Genomic DNA, 23,645 nt, shown 5'->3' with positions numbered 1-23,645 from the left:
AAACGACACCAGTTGATGCATGGAGAAAAATCAAATAGAAAGGCAAAACAGTCGTAAATTCAGAGCGTATGTGTAGCCAATTTCAGAGAGATAATTAACTAGAAAAAAAGGGGAAATGAATCATAGAGTGGATGAAAGGAGAGTACCCTGAATCAGCGCAAGGCATCTTTATTTTCTAGTTCTTCAATTTCTCCCCATCTTACTCTGCGTGTATTTCTCAAAGACGAAATTTAATCGCGGGGAGATCACGGCCAGAGGAAATCTGTGTCTTCGGCGCCACTTTATTACGTAAATGCCCTCTTCGGTACGTTATCATGGACAGCGGGACAGATCACAGAATTTTTATTTGCTATTGCTGGTGGGGCGGGCAATAGACTCCAAAAGTCCGAAACCCAATCCGACGTCCTATCGGATTAAGAACAGAGACCGATTAAAATTTATTATTATATTATAAAGTTTAACATTATTAAACTCAAACTGTTATATTTTGAACTTTTATTATATATATATATATATAAGTTAAAATGTAATTAATTTTTTAATAACCTTTCAAATTTTATTTATATTAAGCATCTAGATTAAAATCCAAATCCGATCCATATGCCAATAACCATAAAATTAGTAGGGCTGCAAGTCGGGCCGGGTTAGGTCGGGTTGAGGCCAACCCTAGCCCAATCCTAAGTTCTAAACCCCAACCCAACCTTCAACTCGACCAACCCAACCCTAACTAAATTGCTTCAACCCTAACCCAACCTTCTTGTCATCCCTTAAAACCTCATAGAATTTCTCAATTTTAGATCTTAAATCAACTTTCACTACATATATTAATCCTATGTTTCATTATTATTTGTTTACTAACGTTTTTTTGTTCTTTTGATACAAAACTCAGAAAAAACAAGTGTTAGAAATGACTGTAGTTTATTATGAGTTATGACTTACGATATATCTTTCTTGGGCGATAAACAATATAGAGGAGATGAAGAATAAAATTTTCAAAAAACATAAAATAATGTTATTAAGGTTTTAGTCTTTCTAATTAGGATTAAGTGAAGTGATTATCTTAAAAGAAACGCATGATACTATGTGGTAGGGCTATACAAATATCATGCATCTAAACAATTAATGTATGTTATATATTACATATAATATATACTTATATATGACATGTACTATAGAGTTGGGTTCAGGTTGGGTCGAGTTGGCTAAGGGGTCAACTCTAACCCAACCCGAAGTAAAGTTGGGTTCATGAATTTCAACCCTAACCCTAACCCAAACATCAACCCAATCCAACCCAACCCAACATTTTCGGGTTGGATTCGGGCCAACCCGCCCCAAGTTGCAACCTTAGAAATTAGGGATGCAACGGATCAGATCGGATTCAAATCAGGGCATATCCCAAATCCGATCTGACATTTCGGATCTGATCCGATTCGAAGATTCGGTCAGATTTGATAGACCTCAATTTGAATTCAAATCCTATCGGTAAGTTGGATCTTCCGATCTGATCCGATTCGACTTGTTTTTTTTTAAATAATAAATTATTAAAAGAAAATTAAAATATACCAATTTAAATAAAGGAAAAACAAAAAATACAAGTATTTTTTTAAATTATTTTCACCATATATATAAATGTTTTTATAAAAAATAAATAATATGACAAATTTATAAAAATGCAATATAAATAATATATTTATAAATAAATAACATATATGTATTATATATATATATTCTTATATTTATAAATATATAATATACATTGGATCAGATAGGGGTGACCCAAATCTAATCCAATTTTATGATTGGATCATATTATTTGACTCGATACGATCCAAAAATCCAAAAGGGGTGATCCTAATTCGACCAACTAGGATTAGATTGATCCATTTGCACCCCTACATGAAATCTCATGCATGTAAGACTGCACTGCCTAATACAACTTTTTTTTTTGGTAAGAGTATTGGCTAATGGGTTTGACTATAATATAGAAAAGATATGATAACTGAAAACTTATAACCAGTCAACTAGAATCATAAACGTGATAGCCAATCAGTTGTTAATTATCAAAATTCATGGGTGGGTTTTGATTGGTCAAAACTTATCCCATATCATGTCTTTCCAGCATCATAGATTTTCCCTTGACTAATATGTCGGCACTTTAAACCTTGCATTTTACCATATGCCCATTATACCAATTACCACTATCAATTTATCACTTGATAAAAAACATTAAGTACAAGTTTTTTATGTTTATATTATATCTATATCCCTTTTGAGTAGTTTGGAAATTGGAATTGGATGGTAATGATGATGATGAATGATGACAAATTCATTTATATCCCTTTTTAATTTTATATGATTAATGTATTTATAGCCTCTTTCGTTCTTTAGAAAACTATTTATCTAGCTAAATGCACTTACTCGAATAAATGTGCTTGAAAAATAGTTATCTGGGTAGGAAGCACTTATCCAAATAAGTGCATTTTTTATCCATGTTCTTTTACTTCCCAGGTAAATAATATAATGATTGTTTTACCCATAAAGAGTCATTATTAAAAGGGGCAATTTTGTCCAATCCAAATATTAGCAACTTTCTCCCAGGTAAAAAAATTACTTACCCACCAAGTGATGAGGTTACAAATGGATCAAATCATGATCCGATCTGATCCAATCCGAAGTCTAATCCCATTTTTTGGATCCAGATATCACTATTTCAGCTCTTTGGATTAGACCGAATAATAGGATCCATTGTTTTATTTATTTTTTTTTATAAAAAAAACATGTATATATTTGATGAAAATAGTTAAAAAGATACTTGTATCTTTTGTTATAGTTTATTTTTCTTTTAATAATTTATTATTTTTTAAATTTAAATCAAATCAAAAACTGAATATCCGACTTACTTACCGGATTCGAATTCAAATCCCTGTTTGTGAGATCCGATCAGATCGAATTCAGACATACCATGATTCGAATCTGATCTGATCCCTTTGCATCCCTACCAAGTGATACCCAAAGAAAATAAATTTTTCATGAACCCCACATAAATCTGAAAAAAAAAGAACATGAATATCTTGATCAATAGAAACCCAAAATCCTATTGACCCACTGTCTCTCTCAAAATCTAAAAAATGAACAAACCCTACAAGTATGTGTTTCCCTGGTGTATCTATACATATCTAACTATTTCACAATGTAGCATCCATATATACCATGGAAAAATCGAAAGGCATGATACGGAAAAGCTTTGACCATCAAAACACCCCTGTTAATTTTTACACCCCTATTAATTTTATAATTACCACCTATCACTTCTAGGATGCCAATTGATTGGTTATATATTTCCTCAATATCATGTCTTTCCTATAATTACCAACTTGTAGGACAAGTAAGCTGGTAATTTGGAATATACAGAGGGGCGTTTGTGGGTGCCCTCCCAATCACATTGTATAGGACAGCCAATACGAGTCGTCACTGGACTTCTCTGGAGAGGGATTCATTATACTTTATTTTCCCACCAACCAAACAAGGGAATGTTCATATGTTATGTTGCAAGTCACCGTAACCAGAGGGGACTAATGCTGGTTGACAACCATTTCCAAACCCGGTCTTTGGCCTGGGTTTGGACTCATTGAGAATTTCTGGAAGAGCTCCCTTCATAGTAAATCCCTGTAAAAAAAATAAAAATAAAGATAGGATAATTTGATAAACATAAACTTTCATATGCAAAGCATTTTTTTTCCTTTTTTTTTGTGTGGTTTCTAGTATGTCAAGCGGATTTAAGGCAAGAGGAGAATAGCCATATTACCCCATCGATTTGGCATGTTTGGCAGGGTTTTATTATATTTCATTTCTATATTTACGGTTTTCCACCAAAATAAATCATTGATAATGATTTTCAGGTCTGAAAGGGGCTTACCAGCCTTAAGCTGTAAGGATTAAAGAGTGAAAAATCTCATACAGATAAGACCTTTTCTGAAGAAAACAAGGAAAGAGTTGTTTAAAGATTAATTTGGGTATTTTGAAAAACTTAAAAGGCCACAAGATGCCTACATGACCATACCTGACAGAATGGTAACAGAAGAGGTAATTTAATACACGATTGAATGATTGGGGAGGTATTTGGGGCTTTTCACAGTTCAGGTTTTCAGATAGTAACACATCCCCCATGATCCAGGGGGATTTTGGAATTTTCCCTTAAAATGACACCTACACAGCGCAGTTATCATTTATGGCAACACTATGAAGGGAATGGGATTGATTCTTAACAAATAGTAATCTAAAGCTTTTCAACATAATTGACCACGGGCTACTTTATGATGTAGCTATTTGCACATTTCCCCCTTTTTTCCATTTCTTTTTCAGCCTCGGACATTCAGTAAAGTTATCATCCCCCAAAACATCCCATAATGAAAAACTAGACAAACCAATGTACAACCACAATGCCAAAAGCCAGTCCCACAAAGGCACAAACCCCACCAACCAACTAACCAAGGAAAAGGAAACACAACATGACAACAAGGACAAAAAGACCATTACATTACAAAGCCCCGAAGAGAACATGCAGCAACTCCCAGATTATGGGAGGATAAGGCCATATTTTAACTTACCTGGGGTCCACAATGCGGACCCTATGGACAAGAATACCAACCTGCCGGTCTTTTAAATTACAAGGCTACTTGTGACGGCTGCCTCCAATGAGAAATAGACACTGGTTTTTCGAAATATTATCACACACAAACCAGACCATCATTGACGAGATTCCAGCCTTCTTTCTGCAAGCTCTTCAACCATCCAATGAGACGATGTTATCTGTTTGAATCTGTTAACAGTGCCAGGACCTCATCATCATTGAAGGTTGTCTCTGCTGCATGATCAAGAGGAGTCTTGCCTTCCCTATCTACAGCATTTGGATCAGCCCCCCTGCAACCAGATCAGTGGTAATTGTTCAGCAGTCCTTTCATAGAAAATGAAGGATAAGAGAGCAAGAAAAGTGTTTCTACCTTGAAGAACAAATACTTCGATATATAATAGTATACAACAACAAAGAACTTGAAAACATAAATTCAACAAGCTTTGATTTGTCTAAAGTCCAGATAATCTTGTCAGAAATTTGTCAAAGCCTTCAAATGTCCCAATCACAAGATAAACCAGTAAAACTGCTTGACTGAGTACAATCATCCAAATATTTGTACAAGATATGTACATGATTTTCATAGCAGCAGGTTACTGTTTCTTACAGTCTATAGGTCTATGTTATTGTGGACTGGGATTACACTCTTCCTGAATAATGTTGGGGAAAACACTTTCAACTAATTCCAAGACAAAGATACGGGGTATAAACCTAAATGATGAAAGGTACTGAAAACTAGACAATAGAAGGTAAAGAATACAGGAATTCTAAGAAGTGTCCAAAGTTGCTAAATGGCCAACACCAAGAAATCTATTGACAAAAATTTAGCCAAATACGAAGCATGCCCAAATGGTAGCTAAAATGATGCTGTCCCAAATGCTCTCGTCTTATACAAAGAATATTATCTCCCATTTATGATGACAACAAAAACAAAAATAGAACTTTAGCTATAACAAACAGTACAAAATACTACTATAGCCCCACATCTTGTGTAGATTACTATTTTTCATCTTCACCCAAAAATAACAACAATAATAATAGCCCCATAGTAACCAAGAATTTGCAAATTGTTATATGGTACTATACACCTTGTTAAGTTTTCCACATACAACACCCTTCTGGTATGTAGGATGCAAGAAGACTTCAGCAATGTCTACATAAAAATTAAAAGAAATTCCTAGTAATGCCATTAAAGTTCATGAAGTTTTGTTTTCTAAGAAAGTAACCTTGCAGGAAATTCGATCTGAAATAAAATAATTTGAGTTTGAGCCCTAACCAATGATTCATAAATCTAACAGAGGATCAGGAAATACCATTAAAGGGGTCCCACCTAAGAGATTATCCAGGTCAAAATACAGCATTATTGCAAGGCTAACTGGGTAAATAATGCAGTCATTTGGGAGTGGAAGAACAGTCTTATTACAACTCAAACTACAAGTTGTGGGTGACAAAATAACTTCCATCTCATGGCAATTTTGTACATTCAATCTTCTTACCAAGGGCCTATTAAATGGTTGGTCATCCTATAATACATTAGTAATCTACGGTTTATAAGTTTATTGCTTGCACAAGAAAAGGTCCCCAACTTTATCTCAAGCTTATTGCAAGAATAATCTTCTCTAAGAAAACTTTCCATGACAAAATGGAGAAACAAAAGAACTTTACATCACCTAGTACATAAAATTTGAACCTGAGGAGAATAGCTTGGAGGCAAAAAGAATTACCAGAACAATAAGCATTATTTAGAAGGAAAAGAATAGTCACCTTGTAAGAAGCAATTTAGCAAACACAGTTTTGCCTCCAAGAATACAATGATGGAGTGGCGTCTGCCCTTTTGAATCTGGGACATTTATATTTGCTCCATACTGTAAAAGGAGCTCTATCATTCCTATATCTGCAGTTTGACAAGCAAGGTGAAGCAAGGAGTACCCATCAAAGCAATTTGCATTCCCCTCTTCATTTGCACTTGCTGACTTTAAAGAGTTTGCTGAGAAGGCATTGTCCAAAGAATCCCCTGATAAGCAGCTGGAGCTCTGTTCGTGGTTTGACTGCTCTTGCAACAACATCACTTTTAAAGATGTGCTAAAAGATGCTTGTCCATGCACTCCATTGATATCTGCTTCAGAGCTAACAATATGGCGATACACTGCTTTTTTGTCATTGGTACGAACACCATCCCACATCCGTTGGGCTATCAAAAGTAGATACTGATCATCCTTTGGCTTGCAAACAAAACGCTTTTCTGCATACTGCACATGAAAAAAAAATGAAAACAATGTAACCAACTAACCAGGCAAGCATAGAGGCTTTTTTTTTGTAACTGGATAAATATTTTATTAAGAAGAAAAAACTTCACAATCAGCCCAAAGAGAGGCACAACATGCAACCTCCCTTTAAAATAACAGCTTTTCAAAGCTTAAGCAATTACAAAGCAGCCCAAAATAATTGTTCCCAATTAGCCCCTTGTTTAGTAAAATTGTCTGCCATTACATTTGCCAATCTGCTCACCCATTGAAACCTAATAGTCATATCGCTTGTAAGACAAGTAACTTTTTTTAGAAAATCCCTATAACACCAAATAACAAAATTTGGATCCGACAGCCACCCCACAACCACCTTAGAATCTCCTTCAATTAGTAGATTCTCCACCCCAAGTTGGTTAACAATCTGGATTCCTTGTATGACAGCTAGCAAAATAGAGGCATTCTTCACATACACAAGGGAAAGAACCCCAAAAGAATTTGTAATCTAATTTCATAAACATTGCCAATATTATTAATATATTTGCTATTATTACTTTACCTCCTAAGTGGAAAAGTTCTATACTTTTGAAAAAATTTAATATACAAAAGAGAGAAGGAACAAAGTATAACCATGACATAATCCAAACAAACAAGCTAAAACCCATAAAATTCACAAGGTATGTTGGTTGAGTCATTGACGACTCAAATAGCATCTATCATTTTGCTTACAAAAAAGGAAGTTTAGTTTCTCGTTTACACAAATATACCAGATTCTGGTTAATCACCACCATACAGTATAATAAAATTGGATGTAACAAAATTATAATATGCTGGAGTTATCCATTGTTGAAATTTTTACTCTTAAATCAATTCTCAGATGCTGAGGTGTGATGTGAGGAGTTTCACTTGCCTTAAGCATAAGACTCACAAGCATGCATATTTTTAGTAAATAATAAATAAATAATAATGTTTCACAATTCACAAAGATTAAAAAACCATCTTTTTTGTTGGTAAAAAATATGATAAATGAGGCTACACACATTGGTGGTGATGGGACAGCCAGTAGTAACCTCCAATAAGATTAAGACACGTGGCAACCGCGAGGATGTCCACGTCTCAGGGGGTATCCCCAAAGATCAATAAAAACAATGTAAGAAAGCTCCTGATTCTCTCGTAAGTCAACAGGCTCATTGTAAAAACCTTTTAGACACACATGCACGCATCATTCTTCATTACTTAATTTACATTTTATAATTAATTATTTTTTAACATCTTTTGGACTCCCTCCTTTAATTTAAATATGAAAAAAAGAGCAATGTACAATTCATAATTAATTTCAAAATAAAATTAATTTTTTATTGTTTTAATGAAAGACAAAAATGTATTTTGACAGACCCATAAAATAAGTTTTTAATTATGATAGTTCTAGGATTAATTTCTAATGATTGTAGTTCCTAGGAATGAATATGTAAAAGCTATAATTATTAAAATGTAACACAATTCTTCTTTTTCACTTCATAGAGAAGATGGCGATGGTGGCACCACCACCACCACCACACACACATACACACAGTTCAGGATTGAAGCATATCTTACACTTCATGTAAGAGTCAACACTTCAACCCATGTAGTGTAAGCCTCATGGCTCTTGAGTGCTTGGTTGCAATTTGAGGACAACCTCACCTCAAGGCCCACCTTTAAGTGTAAAAAGACTCATAGACATATGAAAACATCACTTTAAGATGATCTTGGTAAAGATAACACTTTTAACTGATATTGATTTGTGAAAATATGGGTACCTGTTTACTTGAAATCACAGCCATCAGCTAGGTATATTCACTGTTAGTGCTGATTAGGATTCATCAAATGAATCCCCAATGGATTAAGATTGGAATAAAGGGAATTCTATAATAGGAATTGGTCCTTGCTCTCACTCCCATGCTTTAAGTTTCTTATCATCAAGCAGTGTGTAATCAATGGAATACAGAGGTAAGCCCATTCATGGAAGCATTCTGGATCAAACTTGTGCATAAGGAATGGCTAAAGTATGTTTTCTATATAATTATGTTTCTCATATATGCAATGATTCTAGGTTTATTGGGACTTTTCATGGATCCAATCTAGCACCCTTGTATATACATATTTCTTTAACTACCAATGAAAGATTGTTCTGTCTTCAAAATATTTTAGCAGCTCATGAAGCTTAATCAGTGAGGTTTCACCTCTTATTTAACGGCTTTTTAACAACCTTTATGATAAACCAGCATTAAACAGTGCAAGAAACTGAATCGGATATGCACATACATGTATGCAAACACCATGTACATGTCAAACATATCCACATACATATTAATTGATGCAGATACTGAAGCAATGAAAGAATTGTGGAGAAAGAAATCAATTTTTCAATTCGAACACCAATTTCATAAGTTTTGGTTGATAGGATATTGACATTGTTTGAGTTTTTTAATTTGTTTTCTAGTCCTAGGTGTCTTAAGAATAGGGTCCTAAGCTTTCCAGAAAATTTCTGTTATTTTGGAATTACTATTTATGGTAACTCTGGACTTGCTATTTGTAGCAATGCCAATTCCAATAATTATTATTTATTGTAAAATTAAGATATACTCGTCATCATCACCTGAGCCTTGTCCAAACCACATAGAATCGGCTACGTGAATCCTGTTTTCCCATTCCATTCTCTTCAGTGAGATTGGTAATGTTTTATTGGAATCATTCAGGAGTTGATAGTTCTTATTTGAGCAATTAAATGATTGGGGCCAGTTTTCACTTATATTATCGATCAACAACTAGAATTTGCCATGATAAGATTCTGACTTCAATAACAAGAAAGACCAGTTGAACAAAGTGTATATTCTCTTGTAAACCATGTTATATCACTTCCAAATGACTGAGATTTTCCAAAGGGATGAGAAAAATATGGGCAACACTGTTCAGAGAAATACCTTTGCATGAATGAATTTTTCCTTTACTGAAATAGGGTCAGCATGACTAGGTTTGTTCACAAGAAGGATCTGGTGTTTATCAGATTTGGAGCAACTGCACAAAGATGTTCAGCAATACCAAGTTAAATTACACACTTCCAACAAAATATATAAATAGCCATAAAAGGCTTTTAAATATAATAATGCACTCATTTCTACTTACCCTATGGAGAATTCATCAGCCTGGAAAATACTCCTTGATTGCAATAACTCTTCCCAGACCGAGTTTGCATATGTATTACCCAGCGATTGAAACAAAGTTATGACTGAAGGCTCCCAGACTTTCACATCAAGCGTTAGTGACCTTACCTGCAACAACCACAAGGCACAAGATCAGAGAAAATCAGAACAGAAAAAGAACATTAAATTCATCAATACTGATATTAAGTAATGTGAGGACAAGAAACTTCTCTTAATTGCAAACAAGGCACGCTTCCACATGATTCAATATCCGAAACACAGCGGAAACTTGGAATAGAAGAGAATTTTACCAAGCTTGGCAAAACATCTAGACAATTGATCTGAGTTCCTCCAGACAGCCCCTACTCAATTGAAGATATCCTTCCTTTCAACCCCAATTGTATGTGTTCATTTTTCAATGATCTGACCACTATGAAAATTTGACTGTCTGAAGGTCTGAAGTTGCTGATTGGGCCCCACTCGAATAAAATTATGAAAAAGGAGTATACCATAATTTCTAAAATTTGAAGCTAATGAGTTCGTGAGAAGTGTTCCTTCCAAGGTTTCACTTCATGCAATTTTCAGAATCTGCCAACTAGTTTAATTTTGGTTATCATTTAAAAGTTGATAACTAATATACAGGGCTTACTTAATTACCATGTTTAAAATTTGTCTGGCACTGAAGTTGATCCCATTCCCTTGTATACCAGGTCTCTAAATCTGTTTTTTATACTAAAATAGAATTCATTGAAAATAAAAAATAGAAATTACAGAGGGAAGATGATAAAAAATCACCTGAGAGAAAAGATAAACCCAACAACACAATCAAATCATTCACAACCTAAACGAAACTGACCAGGAAGAAAGCAACTCTCATTAACAACAATGCTCCACCTCATCAACAGCCACCCTGACCAGAAAAACAACTCTAACATACTCTATTTAGAGGCTGTTTTTTTTTAAAGATGAATAAAAAAGAAAATTCATTACAAAGACAGAAGGAATACAAACAGGGGTGATAAGAAGTCACCCCAAATAGAAAGAAAAGCCACCCCAGAAAGCAACCATACAAAACAAAAACACAAATCCCCTACACTTTTGAATCTTAGAACCTACTCCACACAATTACAATTCTTCACTCACCCAATAGCAAAACCTTCAGCTCCCACTACCCCACTCTCCTACCTCTTAAACTTTCTTTCTCCAAAATTGACAACCAATTTCTTCAGTTTCTAAGACTTTTCTTCTGCTCCCATATTTTTTTAACTAGACTCTTTGTTCTGATGCTGTTGAAATCACGCTTCCTGTCTTTCTCATCTCTTCTCTTAGAAAAGAACGTGTATTTCCCCTGAACACCTGTCTTGCAAATTCCCCCCCCCCCCCCCAATGAATGAAATTTCAAGAATTTTTTTTATCAATGAAATTCCAAGAATTTTACTAACTTGAACCTCTGTTTCCACCACCTTCTCCATATTCACCTTTCTCTGCACTGTATAGATCCTATCCACTTCCACTTCCTTGGACCATTCCTACTTTTCCTCCCCCCACCTGCTTCCTTTCTGTTATTTTTCTTTCTCTTATACACCTGGTGATTCACAGATTAACATCCCCTGATTCCGCCTCATAGCCCTCCTTTTTCTCCGAGATCTTCTTCTCTCCAAACCACCCCTCTTCACTTTGCTTGTCAGACTCCTCTGCTATGTCCTCCTCCGTTTTTTCCCCTCACAGAATGTTATCACCACTGCCCCTCCTATCTTCTTCTCCTTCCCTTGCAAAATTCACCTTGCTTCTCCCACTGTCTTCTTCAAACCGCCCCTCCCTTTGTTCTTCAGTTCCAATACCCTCTTCCCCTTCCTCTTCAAAAGTTAAAATCCCACCCTTCTCCCCAACCAAAAGATTACTTACATGTATATCCACCTCTTTTTCTTTGTCACTTGTATATCCAACTTTATTGAAACATCGACCATCTTTAAGGCCCCCATGATTAGCTTGAAGTTCCGTTGCAACTTCTACCAGGTTCCCACAATCTGGACCTTCCACCACGTGTGCCACTTAGGAAAGTACCCCTATTTACCTCCTTAACCCTGGACCCCCTTCAAATTTACAACACCACCCCCTATCTCAACCCTTCGACTTCAACTTCTTTCAATGTTTCATCTTCCTCCACTTCTATGTGACAATTCAACCTCTCCCCCCCTTCCTCTGCTATCATGCTCGGAAACCTCCCAATCAACTCCCCTTCCCCCACTCCTATTAAAGATGAAAAGGAACAAACTTGCATTGAGTCTTCTTGTTCATTTGGATCTGAATCCAAAAAATCATCCTACTAGGCTCACTTGTAAAACCTCCAAGTGAGTCATCATCTTCCCACAATCCTTCACCACCACCCCAGAGATCATCACCACCATCCCTACCAGAAACCTTCTGAATTAAACTTTCATGCTCACCCCTCTTCCTTTATACACCCAATATTTAATGCAAGGACCAGCACCGACCAACCCCTCCTTTAAACGAGAAAAAAAAACCTTCATAATATGTACCAGCTGAGATTTATTAAAACCTTTCTTCGCATCAACCCCTCCATCAGAGACCACAGAGACTAGAAGAGCCTACTTTCTACACAAATCCACTCCAACCTTTCCCACTACCACTTCAACAAAAAAAAAAAAAAACTCCTTTGAGAAAACATATAATCCTCCCCTGCCCCAACCAAACCAAGCTCAAGGAGAAAATAAAATGAAAACTAAAAAGTTGACGATAGACATATCCACCTTTCCAACACAAAAATGACCATAATTAGTGATTGTCCTACAATCATTAAAACAAAATTTACTGCAAGGACCAGCACCGACCAACCCCTCCTTTAAACGAGAAAAAAAAAACCTTCATAATATGTACCAGCTGAGATTTATTAAAACCTTTCTTCGCATCAACCCCTCCATCAGAGACCACAGAGACTAGAAGAACCTACTTTCTACACAAATCCACTCCAACCTTTCCCACTACCACTTCAACAAAAAAAAAAAAAAACTCCTTTGAGAAAACATATAATCCTCCCATGTCCCAACCAAACCAAGCTCAAGGAGAAAATAAAATGAAAACTAAAAAGTTGACGATAGACATATCCACCTTTCCAACACAAAAATGACCATAATTAGTGATTGTCCTACAATAATTAAAACAAAATTTAAAGGTAAATGAAAAACAAAAGCAAGTTAGCAGCAAACTGGTATTTGTAAACTCACATATGAATATAACTAATTACCATCTCTTGAACAAGTTCCCAACACATCATTTGAAGATAAATGCAATTTGATACAGAGACAACAAAATCAGATAAATACAGATATAGATATGGCAAAAAGTTCCAACTAACCTTTGATATATGCACACCCAGATTACGATGAACACCAGAACACTCAATGCAAACAAGAACACCAAGGTTTAGAGATGCCCAATCTGGATCAGGAGCACCACAATCAGCACATTTATCATTGCCACATACTCTTCTTAGCACTTCAATTGGCTTCTCATTCTTTACACTGAGTCGTTGCTGCTGAGAACTTCTAGATATCCGTTCATGATGTCCAGTGAATAAATTCCTTTCAGCAGTGTATTCATCAATTGCAGAATGATCAAAATCGGACGAACTTTCAAATGAACTACTTTCACTGGCAGATCGATGATGACCACTGCCCATGGGACTAGCAGGGAGAGGCTAAAACACAATTCATATTTACAGTTAAAATGATTAATGTACAAAGAGTAAACATTTACGGGGCATAGTAATATTGCCATTTTTAATACTTGCCTGTTCAGGTGTCTGGGAACTTAGCAGCGAAGCAATAACTCCAGTTATCTTTTCAATCCAGTCCATCTGATCCATTGCACTCTCTGCCTGTATTTATGAGCAATCACTAAATATAAACTTGGAACCTAGAATATATACTAAACAAATTTGTAATGCAAAAAGATCTTGGAGGTGTTATAATTGGTGAGATAAATAGATATCAATAATAAACATACATACTCTTTATCAAGATAAATAATAAATCTGCATATTCATGTCTGACCTTGGAGGTGTTATAATTGATGAGATAAATAGATATCAATAATAAACATACATACTCTTTATCAAGATAAATAATAAATCTGCATATTCATGTCTAACCTCTAAATTTATACCTGCAAAGTGTAGTTCTTTGATGGTGAAATAATCCTGAAGCAAAACCTCAAATCTGACTGGTCTGCATCAACTTTAATTGTTGATGTTAACAGGTTCACAGTGTGATGGGCCACTGACTTCTCATCATGCACCCCCCCATGGTAATGATTAGAAAGCCAACGACTCAGCAGTCCAGAACCCAGTTCGGAGGAATTATGATTTCGCTGACTGGAGAGCTGACCACCAGCTCCCTAAAACAATATATGGAATCAACCTTCAAAAGCAGAAATAGATCTCAAGGAGAAAAAGTTTAAGTGCTTCAAATCCCAAAATATATTCCAGCTACTCACAGATGGCTTAGTCCATTGCTTGCGATAGTAGTACAGCATTCCACGACTATCAAGAACAAAAAACCTTCTTTTCCAGTCACCTCTCAGGTTTGAAGAGCGTTTTGAAAGGTAACCTTGTCGAATTGTTTGAACCTACAATATCATGTATGGCATATCATGTTAGGTATGAAAGTGGATATATATATGTATATACATACATACACATACATATACATATATATATATATATATATACAGAGAGAGAGAGAGATGAAAACAGCATTTCTTGTGATTTTGAATTGAGAGTGCCTTAATAGTTCAAGAGTTCTTTTAAGATACCTTTCCCTTTGCAGCAGATTGCATGACTGCCTCTATCATTTTGTGTGAACTTCTACCAATAGCTTGTATACCATCTCCATTAGGAGAGCCTTGTGAGCCATTAGAAGACCACCGACTTTCCCGATCAATCTGCCTCTTGTATTCTTGCATCCTTTCAGTAAGCGCAGCCTGTTCATAGTTGGACCTTTCTCTTGATTGTTGTGCATAAGTTAAAACCTTCACAACACCAAAATACCTTAAATATTAACAATCCTGGAATACAATGATACACACACACAATCTCACTTGGTCTAATATACCAACTTACTAGATCAAGAAAAAGAAATGCAACAACCAAATTAGATTTTTATTGGGAGGTTGGAAGGATGAGAAGAAATACAACTTGGTAAATTGGAAAAAGGTATGCAAATCTAAACTTCAAGGGGAATTGGGTGTATGGAGAGTGAAGGGTGTTAACACAGCCTTCTGGAAAAGTGGTTTTGGAGGTTTGGTGAGAGAGCCAAAGAGGCTTACGGAAAAGGGTGGCAATTGCCAGATATAGAGCCCTGCGAGATGGGAGTCAGGGGTGTCTAATCAGTCTTGCGGGTGCTCTGTTTGGAGGGGTATCAGGAAAGCCTATGATCCTTTCATAAAGGGAGTAAGGTTCAAGATTGGAGAAGACCATCGGGTAAAATTCTGGATCTGGAGAGACTCTTGGTGTGACGGCAGACCTTTGAAAGAATCTTTCCCTATCCTGTTTGAGTTGGTGCTGAACAAAAAAGCTTCGGTGGCTGACTACCTGCAGGTACAGAATGGGAATGTGGTTTGGAATCCTCAATTTAGAAGAAACCTAAATAACTGTGAGGTTGAGGCAATGGTGGAAATGCTACAAAAATTTACATAGCACTGAGGTGGAGATAGGGAGCAATGACAGAAGAATGTGGGAGTGGGATAAATCTGGAACTTTTACTGTCAAGTCTTTCTATAATTACATTTCCAGATCAGAGGATCAGGCCATTCCAGTAAACAATGTTTGGTGTAAGAATGTCCCTTCAAAGGTAGCTTTCATTTTTTGGACCACCTATCTAAACAGAATTTCAACCAGGGATAACTTGACCAGGAGGGGCATGCATCTGTAGTCCACCAATAGTGTTTTATGTGACAAGAATGTTGAATCAGTTAACCATCTGATGTTACATTGTAAATTTTCCAATGAGAACTGGTCAAGAATATGGAAATTATTCGAGGTGAAAACTTGCATTCCAAAATCAGTGGTGGATTTTATACAATGCTGGAGAATTGAAGGCCTAAAACTAAGAGGGGGAAGGTGGCGTGGAATATTGCTCCTGCAGAAGTTTTTTGGTGTGTATAGGAGAGAAATACAAGGATTTTCAAAAATAAAAGCAGCTCGGTAGACACAGTATACCAGAAAATCTTGGGGAAATGGTTTTCCTGGCTGGCTATGAACAACTATTTAGGGAGAGAAATTTCAATTCCTTTTTTGTGTATGATAATCTTTTTATAAAGCAGGGTGTATGGGCATCGGCTGCGTATACCCCTATGCACAGTGGATTGTTGTCCATGTTTTTTGTTTGTTAATGAAATTATACGTTCTTTTTCTCAAAAATCAAATCAGATGTTAGAATATCAGAATTTTGAGCATAATGAATAACCTAGGAAGATTGTTCAACCCAAGAGTTTTAACCAACAACTTCCTTGAGGGGAAAAAGTGTCTAAAGATGCAATAACTGAGAACACCCTAAAAACCAAAAAACAAAAGGAAAAGGAGAAACAAAGAAAGAACGGAAAAAAGTGGGTTTTACGTGCACTGATGGTGAGAATGAGTTGTGTTGCACTTTCAGGAGAAATGACAGAACAGACAGTGTGTCAATTCAATATGGCAATTCTTAGCTACAGCAGTGGAACTAAGCTGCTTCCATTTTCCAAAAGGATCATTGTATGCTTCAATTTGTGTTAGATGCAGTAGCCCCATTGTCATTCCACAATTTAGATAACTAGCAAAGTTCATGCCAATAATTAAGCTAGTTGGGTTCTAAACTACCAATTATGAATTTCAATGGTATACGCGTTCCATTATATTATATATTCATATAAATATAAAACAAAACTTAGAGCCAAGGTATCCTTTAGTTCAGAAGGTGAAGAAACGAAAAGGCTTGCACTCAATTTCTGAGTAAACAAATAAATAAGGTCCACTAACTCTGAAATAAAGTCTATTAAAAGGACAAATAAATAGGAAGAACTAAGGCCCATTAATATCTCTAAAATATTTCCACCAAATCATTGCCAAATAAAGAATAAACCTGGTTTATATATGGCTCCATCTGATGCAGTAGCTCATAACCCTGCATTTAAGTCCAAGACAAAAAGGTTCAGAAGCAGAATATAAGCAATGCATTACAATGAGAAAGACAATAACTGCCACCAGGTTATCTACTTGTTTGAAGTATCGAAGATGAGCATCCATTGTCCCACTAACAGCCTCCAAAAATTCAAATCTCTTTTTTGCCTCAACATTAGAGAGAGCAGTGACCTAGATAAAGAAGGAACTATCAAATTAAGGAAAGCACACTAGCCATCATGGCATATGTCTAAATATGAAACCCTTGAAGAAAGAAGGGTACCGGATATCATAATAGAACAGTGACAGACGTTCACTTACCAGATTAAAGCGAGCTTGTTCAAATGAAGACCTTGCATTGTGAAGTTCCTGAAATATCCCTAAACTAAATCAGCATTCAAAGAATGAAGAACCTCACAATGAAAAACAACATCATCATATTCCCAGAATGGATGCTCCTTTTTATTCAATTGAGAGAGAATTAATATTGGATAATACCTCCTCCAAGACTGTAGCAACATCCATTTTCGTGCCTTTCCTGAGTGACAGAAACTTCTCGCGAGCCTGTTACAATTGACAAATAATGGAGAACATTGAAATTAGCCAAAAGAACATTATTAGTAACATATACATTGAATATAGTAACATTCATGAAATGGTTCCCCCATGTGTTCCATTTGAAACCCATCATATCTATATTACATGTCCCCTATGTTTCAGGAGTTTGGATTTTGGAGACATTTTCTAGCTTTTTTTGTCGGAGCTGCTAGAAGACATCCCCAGCCTATTACTGGCAAATAATCTCCCCTAAGACAAAAATGGAAAATGTGGAAATGTTTTAGAGGTAAAGCAGTCTTTCTATTGAACAGATGAGATGAGAGGAATACTAAAGTACCCAGAAAGAACAATCATATATTTCTTTTTCTGTCCTTTTTTTCCTCTCTATAATCAGAATTTACTAATGCAATTTAAAATAATACCTCCATATCAACTTGATTGGAACAAAAGGGACAAATAAACTAACAGCCTAGGCTTTTCTAAAATAATAGGCAGCATTTACAAAGCTAAACCCTGCCCCAGACTAGCTCATTTCTGGACACTCCCTCCATGGATGGCAAATCAGCTATGCTATTAGCAAAATCTGTGGACCTATGTGAAGGACTAGTTCATGTTCGATGATAATGCTTTTGCCTTCTTTATCAGTTGTCTGAGTAGCCAGGACCACCGGTGCTCAAATATAGCCAAACAATTGCAATCAGTCAATCACCTTCTACTAGCACATACAAACCAGCCCAAAGAAAGCAGAATTTGACCTTGTAGTGGAGTAAGAAGCTAAACTCTCAAGAAATTCAAGGATTTTCCTTTAATGTATGATTGAGGATAGTACTATATGATGAAATCACCTAAATGCCAGTGGATTACATCCTAGAGTTTGACCCCCACCACAAAAGGAGCAGCGAAGCACAGGTTTTGATGGCTGGTCCTTCAAAAACTTGGAGCCATTAGGTGTATGGGAAAGCTTACCAGCATAAGACAGGAGACACATGATAGGGTCATGAGACATGGTAAACAAATATAAAAACTGCACCAAGGGTCCAAAACCGATGTCAAATATCAAACTAACCCAATTGGATTAAGGGGTAACTTTTAACGGATTGACCATAGACATTTGGCAATAAAGGTAAGAGGCCATGATTCTAGAGTCAATATCTTGTTCAAAAGGATTGGGAGGTCAGAAAACAAGGCCCTGTTTGGCATCGTTCCACAGGAACGTTTCTGGTGTTCCCGACATTCCCATGGAACAGAAATACATTTGGTACAAAAATAACACATGGAATAACTTGTTCCCAACATTCCTATGAAACACAAAAACATGTTCCTGAGAAATGAGGATATTGTTCTTTCTCAGGAACATGGAAATGAGAAACATGTCCCCAGGCGCTGATTTAAAAAACCGAACACTTGTCAACCTCATTCACATGGAAATGGGGTTATTTTGGTAAAACCACAAAAAATTAGAATCGCATACAACCAATAAGCCCTAACCTCTCAACAGACTGCCTTCTTCCTTCATCCTCTTGCTCGATCGACCAGCCGGCACTTTTGCTCCATAGACATCACCTTCTTCTTCTCTGGTGACAACATCAAGTAACACCATCGATGTGCCATGTTTCAACATCTTTTCCCCCACATTGATGAATGATTTTTTAAATCAATGCTTGGTAGCCACCTATCTCTTGCTCCACACGCAACCTTCTTTCACCAATGACACCAGGGAATGTTTCACCTTTTTCACCCTCTATTCCTCTGACAACCAGTTCAGGTAACACCAAATCTATTTTAGTGTCTACCATTCCCAAATTTGTTCCATCTCAACCAATTTTCCATCTTTCTATTGTTTCCCCCTTCATCAATTGGTTTTTCCGCCTCTGTTTTGGTTTGGTGTGCTTTGACATAATAACATATTGAATTGACTATCTAAACATTGTTTTTGTTTTTGTATAACAGAAATTTATTCCCGATTTCCCGGAGAATAAATTGCCAAACGCCTCAGTTATTCCTCAAAAACAAGAAATAAAATTCTTGCTTCGGAACAGGAATTTCTTCGGGAACAGAAATAGGAAGGAACAATGCCAAAGTTGCCCAGTGAAGGAGCACATGGTACCAATTTGTATTATAATACCTCCTTCCCTTCATGGTGTTCCCATTTATGGTTTCTCTTTATTGCTTGTTTCATCTGCCTCTTGGTATGAATTTGTTTGGTTTTGCTCTGCTCATCCTGGACAAACCAGATAATTGTGCTTATCTAGTGTTCTGAATTGATGAAATGGACTTTGTTGCACATTTAGATCTCAATGCCTAGTTGCCTACATGGGTTTTCTTCAGCAGGTTCCAGAGCTATTTTTTGTCTAGGTTTCTGCACCATAAACACACACTTCCACTGTCTTAATAGAACAATTCAGGTACCTTCTGAAAAAGAATTGATTGTCATCCTTCCATTTTTTATTATTCCATATTCCATAAGATCAAACTTCAATTAAAAATAACGGCTAGAGATGGCCTATGGACCTGGAGTAATCGATTCTTTCAATAATCCTGATCATTTCAATGACATAACGGAAGAAACAACTAATAAAAGCAAATATATCAAGCGTTATAATGTGATTTTAAGATTATAGCAGCAAACAGCACAGTGGCTTCAAAATACATCCATTACGTTCTAGAAATGAGAACCAATGAATCGAAATAATTGGATTATAGAAACATTAAGTACCGAGAAGGTAAAGATAATCAGATATCTTTAGGAGGTGACAGAAAGTGGTGGACTCATCTTCAAGCAGACCTACAGCAAAGGTGGACTGAAGCCTACCAGCCTCAAACCTCATCAAACTCAATTTCGATGGGTGTAGCATGGTAGTCAAGGAAACTCTAGCATAAGATGAGTTTTAAGAACCCATTGGAGTTGGGAACTTAACAAGAGCAGAACTACCATCTCTTTTGCAGGGGCAGATCACTTCACCTGAGGAATGTGGTGGTGACAGGGGACTCTCCAGTTGCAGTGTGCTGGTTAAGAAACAATAACCAGGCCCTATGGCAATATAGGGAACTAAGATGTGCACTAATATGCATCCCGAGACCAGTAAGCTGATTGGCTTGTTCATTGCCAAACACAAGGGTACACCAAATTTAACTATTTTGGGCAAATCTATTGCATTGAGTGACATAATCTGTAAAATCTGGGCTTAGGAAGCACTGAACAACCTAACAAAATTGGGAATCAAGCCTCTTTGGTGTACATATCTCATTCTTTAATCTTGAACCCATAATCAATAAAATATTCTCACTGTTATCAGTAAAAAAAAAAAAACAAAAAACGTAACAGTTAAACAGTCATTAAAGACATACCTGGTCATAAAGAAGGCTGGCTTTGTCGAAACGCTTTCGAGCTTCCTGCACAAGATAAGATTCATTATAAAAAAAATGCTATAATACAAAAAGTTTCAGCATATACACACGTTTCAAGAAATATAAAACTTAAAGGGGTTAAGAGCCTAAACAAGTAATCAGCATTTATGAGAAAAGTAAAACAACACAATAAACAGGGAATTTTCTTAATAAAACAAATTGCTAATGATATGATACTTTAATGAAACAAAAAAAAAAGAAGAGGAATAAGAAGAAATGAAAACAAGGTCAAAAGACGATGGAAATGTAATGCATTAAGATGTAAAATAAAATACAAGATATGTGATAGGCTATAAAGCCTGGAATCAGACATATTATACGAGTCACCATTGGGTATCAATTTTCTTATTTTCTGTGTCAACATATGATCAAATGCAATGACTTTGGTACATTTAGCTTAGTCAGCCATCTATCCAACAAGCCTGGTTTATATTATTTGAACATGATTTGACCAAGTTATGGCCCATTACACTGTAGTAGGGGTGCAAGTTGAGCTGGGTTAGGTCAGGTTAAGGTCAACCCTAACCCAACTTGAGTTATTGAACCCCCATCCCTAAGAGTAAGAGGATTGGGGTCAGATTGGCCTAAGTGCCCAACTTCCCAACTTCTCAATTCAGTTTTAGACATTTTTATCATTGCTTTGCAAAAAAATTGCCTTAAAATTGTTGGCATGCACATATACATACATTTATGGATGCACAGTTGCATGCATAGACACATGCTTAAATACACACATAGGTTGGGCTGCACTCACTCATACTTTTCAACCCCATCCCTAAACTGAACTTCAACAGTTCAACCCAACCTAACCCAAGTTTTCTGGGTTGGGTTGGATAGGGTTTGAGCAAACCAAACCCAAGTTGCAGCCCTACAATGCAATCTGCACCAAGGTTCAAATATCAACACGTTATGCACAATGCAGGGAGTATTGTACCAGTTTTCAGGGTTACCAATACACTTAATATGAAGATCCAATACCTGATGTAATAGGTATATATCAAGAGTATCTATCGATGCTTTGAAACATGGTCTGCACTCAGCCTCAATATGTGTAGCATAATGCCCATGAAAATAAGTGATACCAAGGAAAATATTTTTTACCAGAAAATATCAACATCAAGTACATTAGGACTAGCATGGTATAATTTATCTATAGCCCATTTGGACATCACATGAAATTGAACCACTTACAGTGTAGTTTCAAATAGCATGTTAAGTTTCCAATCTACACCTTCAAAAACTAGAAACACATTCATTTGAGTTGTTAAAATAAGATGCATGATTTTTTTATGGGAGACAATATTTTTTTATCAAAAGCAGAAAATTTTATTGAAAAATATATAACAGGAAGTATAATCCAAACTGCCATGCACCACAAAATAGGTAGACAGCCTCAGCTAGTGACCTATAGTGTTTCTTCTTTTGCTTACAAATTCCCACCCTGAGGAACTAAACTGACTTCATCTCTTGAAAGCCTAAAATAATCCCATTCCAATATCTTTTTTTACAACCGGGCGTAGCTCCACTTTACACTATCAACATGCTATAAATTTATCCAAACAAAAATCATTTGGAGTTGCATCCCCTTTGCGGTGTGTTGGGTGGTTTGGAAGGAAAGAACAGAAGAATACTTGAAGGGAAAAGGAAAAGCAATGAAGACGTAGAGGCGTTAATCAATTTGAAGATAGTTGGATGGGTTCTAGTTCTTCCAGAATTTGAAGGTTTCAGTAAAGAAGACTTTGGAGACAAAATATGTAGAGTCTTGAATGACTAAGTTGATTTTTGTATTTTGAATTTGTGATTCAATTAGTGAGTGATTGTGCTTTTTTATTTTAAATTTCTCTTTTTCTGATGTTTGGTGACTCATTGTCACTGAGAAGATGTACTGTGCTTTTTTATGAGTAAGATTCTTCTTTATCTATCTTCAAAAAAGCAAAATAAGAAAATAAAACAATTCAGGAAGTGATACCAAATCAACATCCAGAACTATTAGGAATGGGCATTTAATGGAAGATTGGCATCGTGATTCATGATTTTACCCCCATCATCTCCAACAGTGTTCCCTATAGCAAATGCACCTGGATTGCCTAAACTACAATTTTTTTATTGATATTGCCTAAACTACAATTATCAAAATGTACAGTGCTTTTGCCTGTTCCAGAATCCATTCCATTGTTCTTGGCCAACTTCAAATAGAAAAATCTACAATTTCCCACCAATCCCTCAATAAATCATCCACCATGACTAAATAAGAGAATGGATATTTTGTTCTTAGTCATTAATTATTTCTTGCATTTCTGTCCCTCATTGGCTCCAAAATATAGCTACCCTTTGAACCTTGAAGCTGGTCATTGGGCCCGTCTGTCTCTGGTGTCTGGTGCTTTACATGTCTATGCTTTTACAAGAACTACTGATTTCCATGAAACTCATGCAGTCTTAGGATCAGCAAA

General features: G+C 36.1%; 2 protein-coding genes across 5 annotated transcripts in view; both read right to left on the bottom strand.

Moving 5' to 3' along the window:
* LOC104591851 (immunoglobulin) overlaps window positions 1-316 on the bottom strand; it is a 34,498-nt gene extending 34,182 nt beyond the window's left edge. For all 3 annotated transcript variants that reach the window (XR_016085626.1, XR_016085625.1, XM_010250915.3), the window contains exon 1: window positions 147-316. The gene's annotated coding sequence lies outside the window, so the exon portion shown is untranslated. The remainder of the gene's footprint in view (window positions 1-146) is intronic.
* A 4,003-nt stretch (window positions 317-4,319) lies between these two features.
* LOC104591852 (ADP-ribosylation factor GTPase-activating protein AGD3) overlaps window positions 4,320-23,645 on the bottom strand; it is a 39,861-nt gene continuing 20,535 nt past the window's right edge. Inside the window, exons 6-19 of one of the 2 annotated variants that reach the window (XM_010250918.3) lie at window positions 21,136-21,180; window positions 17,728-17,793; window positions 17,551-17,598; window positions 17,326-17,421; window positions 17,192-17,233; window positions 14,889-15,104; window positions 14,571-14,702; window positions 14,241-14,471; window positions 13,867-13,953; window positions 13,432-13,773; window positions 10,039-10,184; window positions 9,837-9,930; window positions 6,395-6,879; window positions 4,320-4,920 (exon numbers count right to left, since the gene is read on the bottom strand). In XM_010250918.3, the coding sequence (XP_010249220.1) occupies window positions 4,806-4,920; window positions 6,395-6,879; window positions 9,837-9,930; window positions 10,039-10,184; window positions 13,432-13,773; window positions 13,867-13,953; window positions 14,241-14,471; window positions 14,571-14,702; window positions 14,889-15,104; window positions 17,192-17,233; window positions 17,326-17,421; window positions 17,551-17,598; window positions 17,728-17,793; window positions 21,136-21,180 (2,145 nt within the window). In that variant the 3' untranslated portion in view covers window positions 4,320-4,805. The remainder of the gene's footprint in view (window positions 4,921-6,394; window positions 6,880-9,836; window positions 9,931-10,038; window positions 10,185-13,431; window positions 13,774-13,866; window positions 13,954-14,240; window positions 14,472-14,570; window positions 14,703-14,888; window positions 15,105-17,191; window positions 17,234-17,325; window positions 17,422-17,550; window positions 17,599-17,727; window positions 17,794-21,135; window positions 21,181-23,645) is intronic. The other variant, XM_088903632.1, reaches the window with a different exon arrangement.

This window comes from Nelumbo nucifera, chromosome 4 (genome assembly GCF_055504915.1).
Source record: "Nelumbo nucifera cultivar China Antique chromosome 4, China Antique-T2T, whole genome shotgun sequence".
NCBI classification, from domain to species: Eukaryota; Viridiplantae; Streptophyta; class Magnoliopsida; order Proteales; family Nelumbonaceae; genus Nelumbo; species Nelumbo nucifera.
This window is presented reverse-complemented; position numbering and strand designations above follow the sequence as displayed.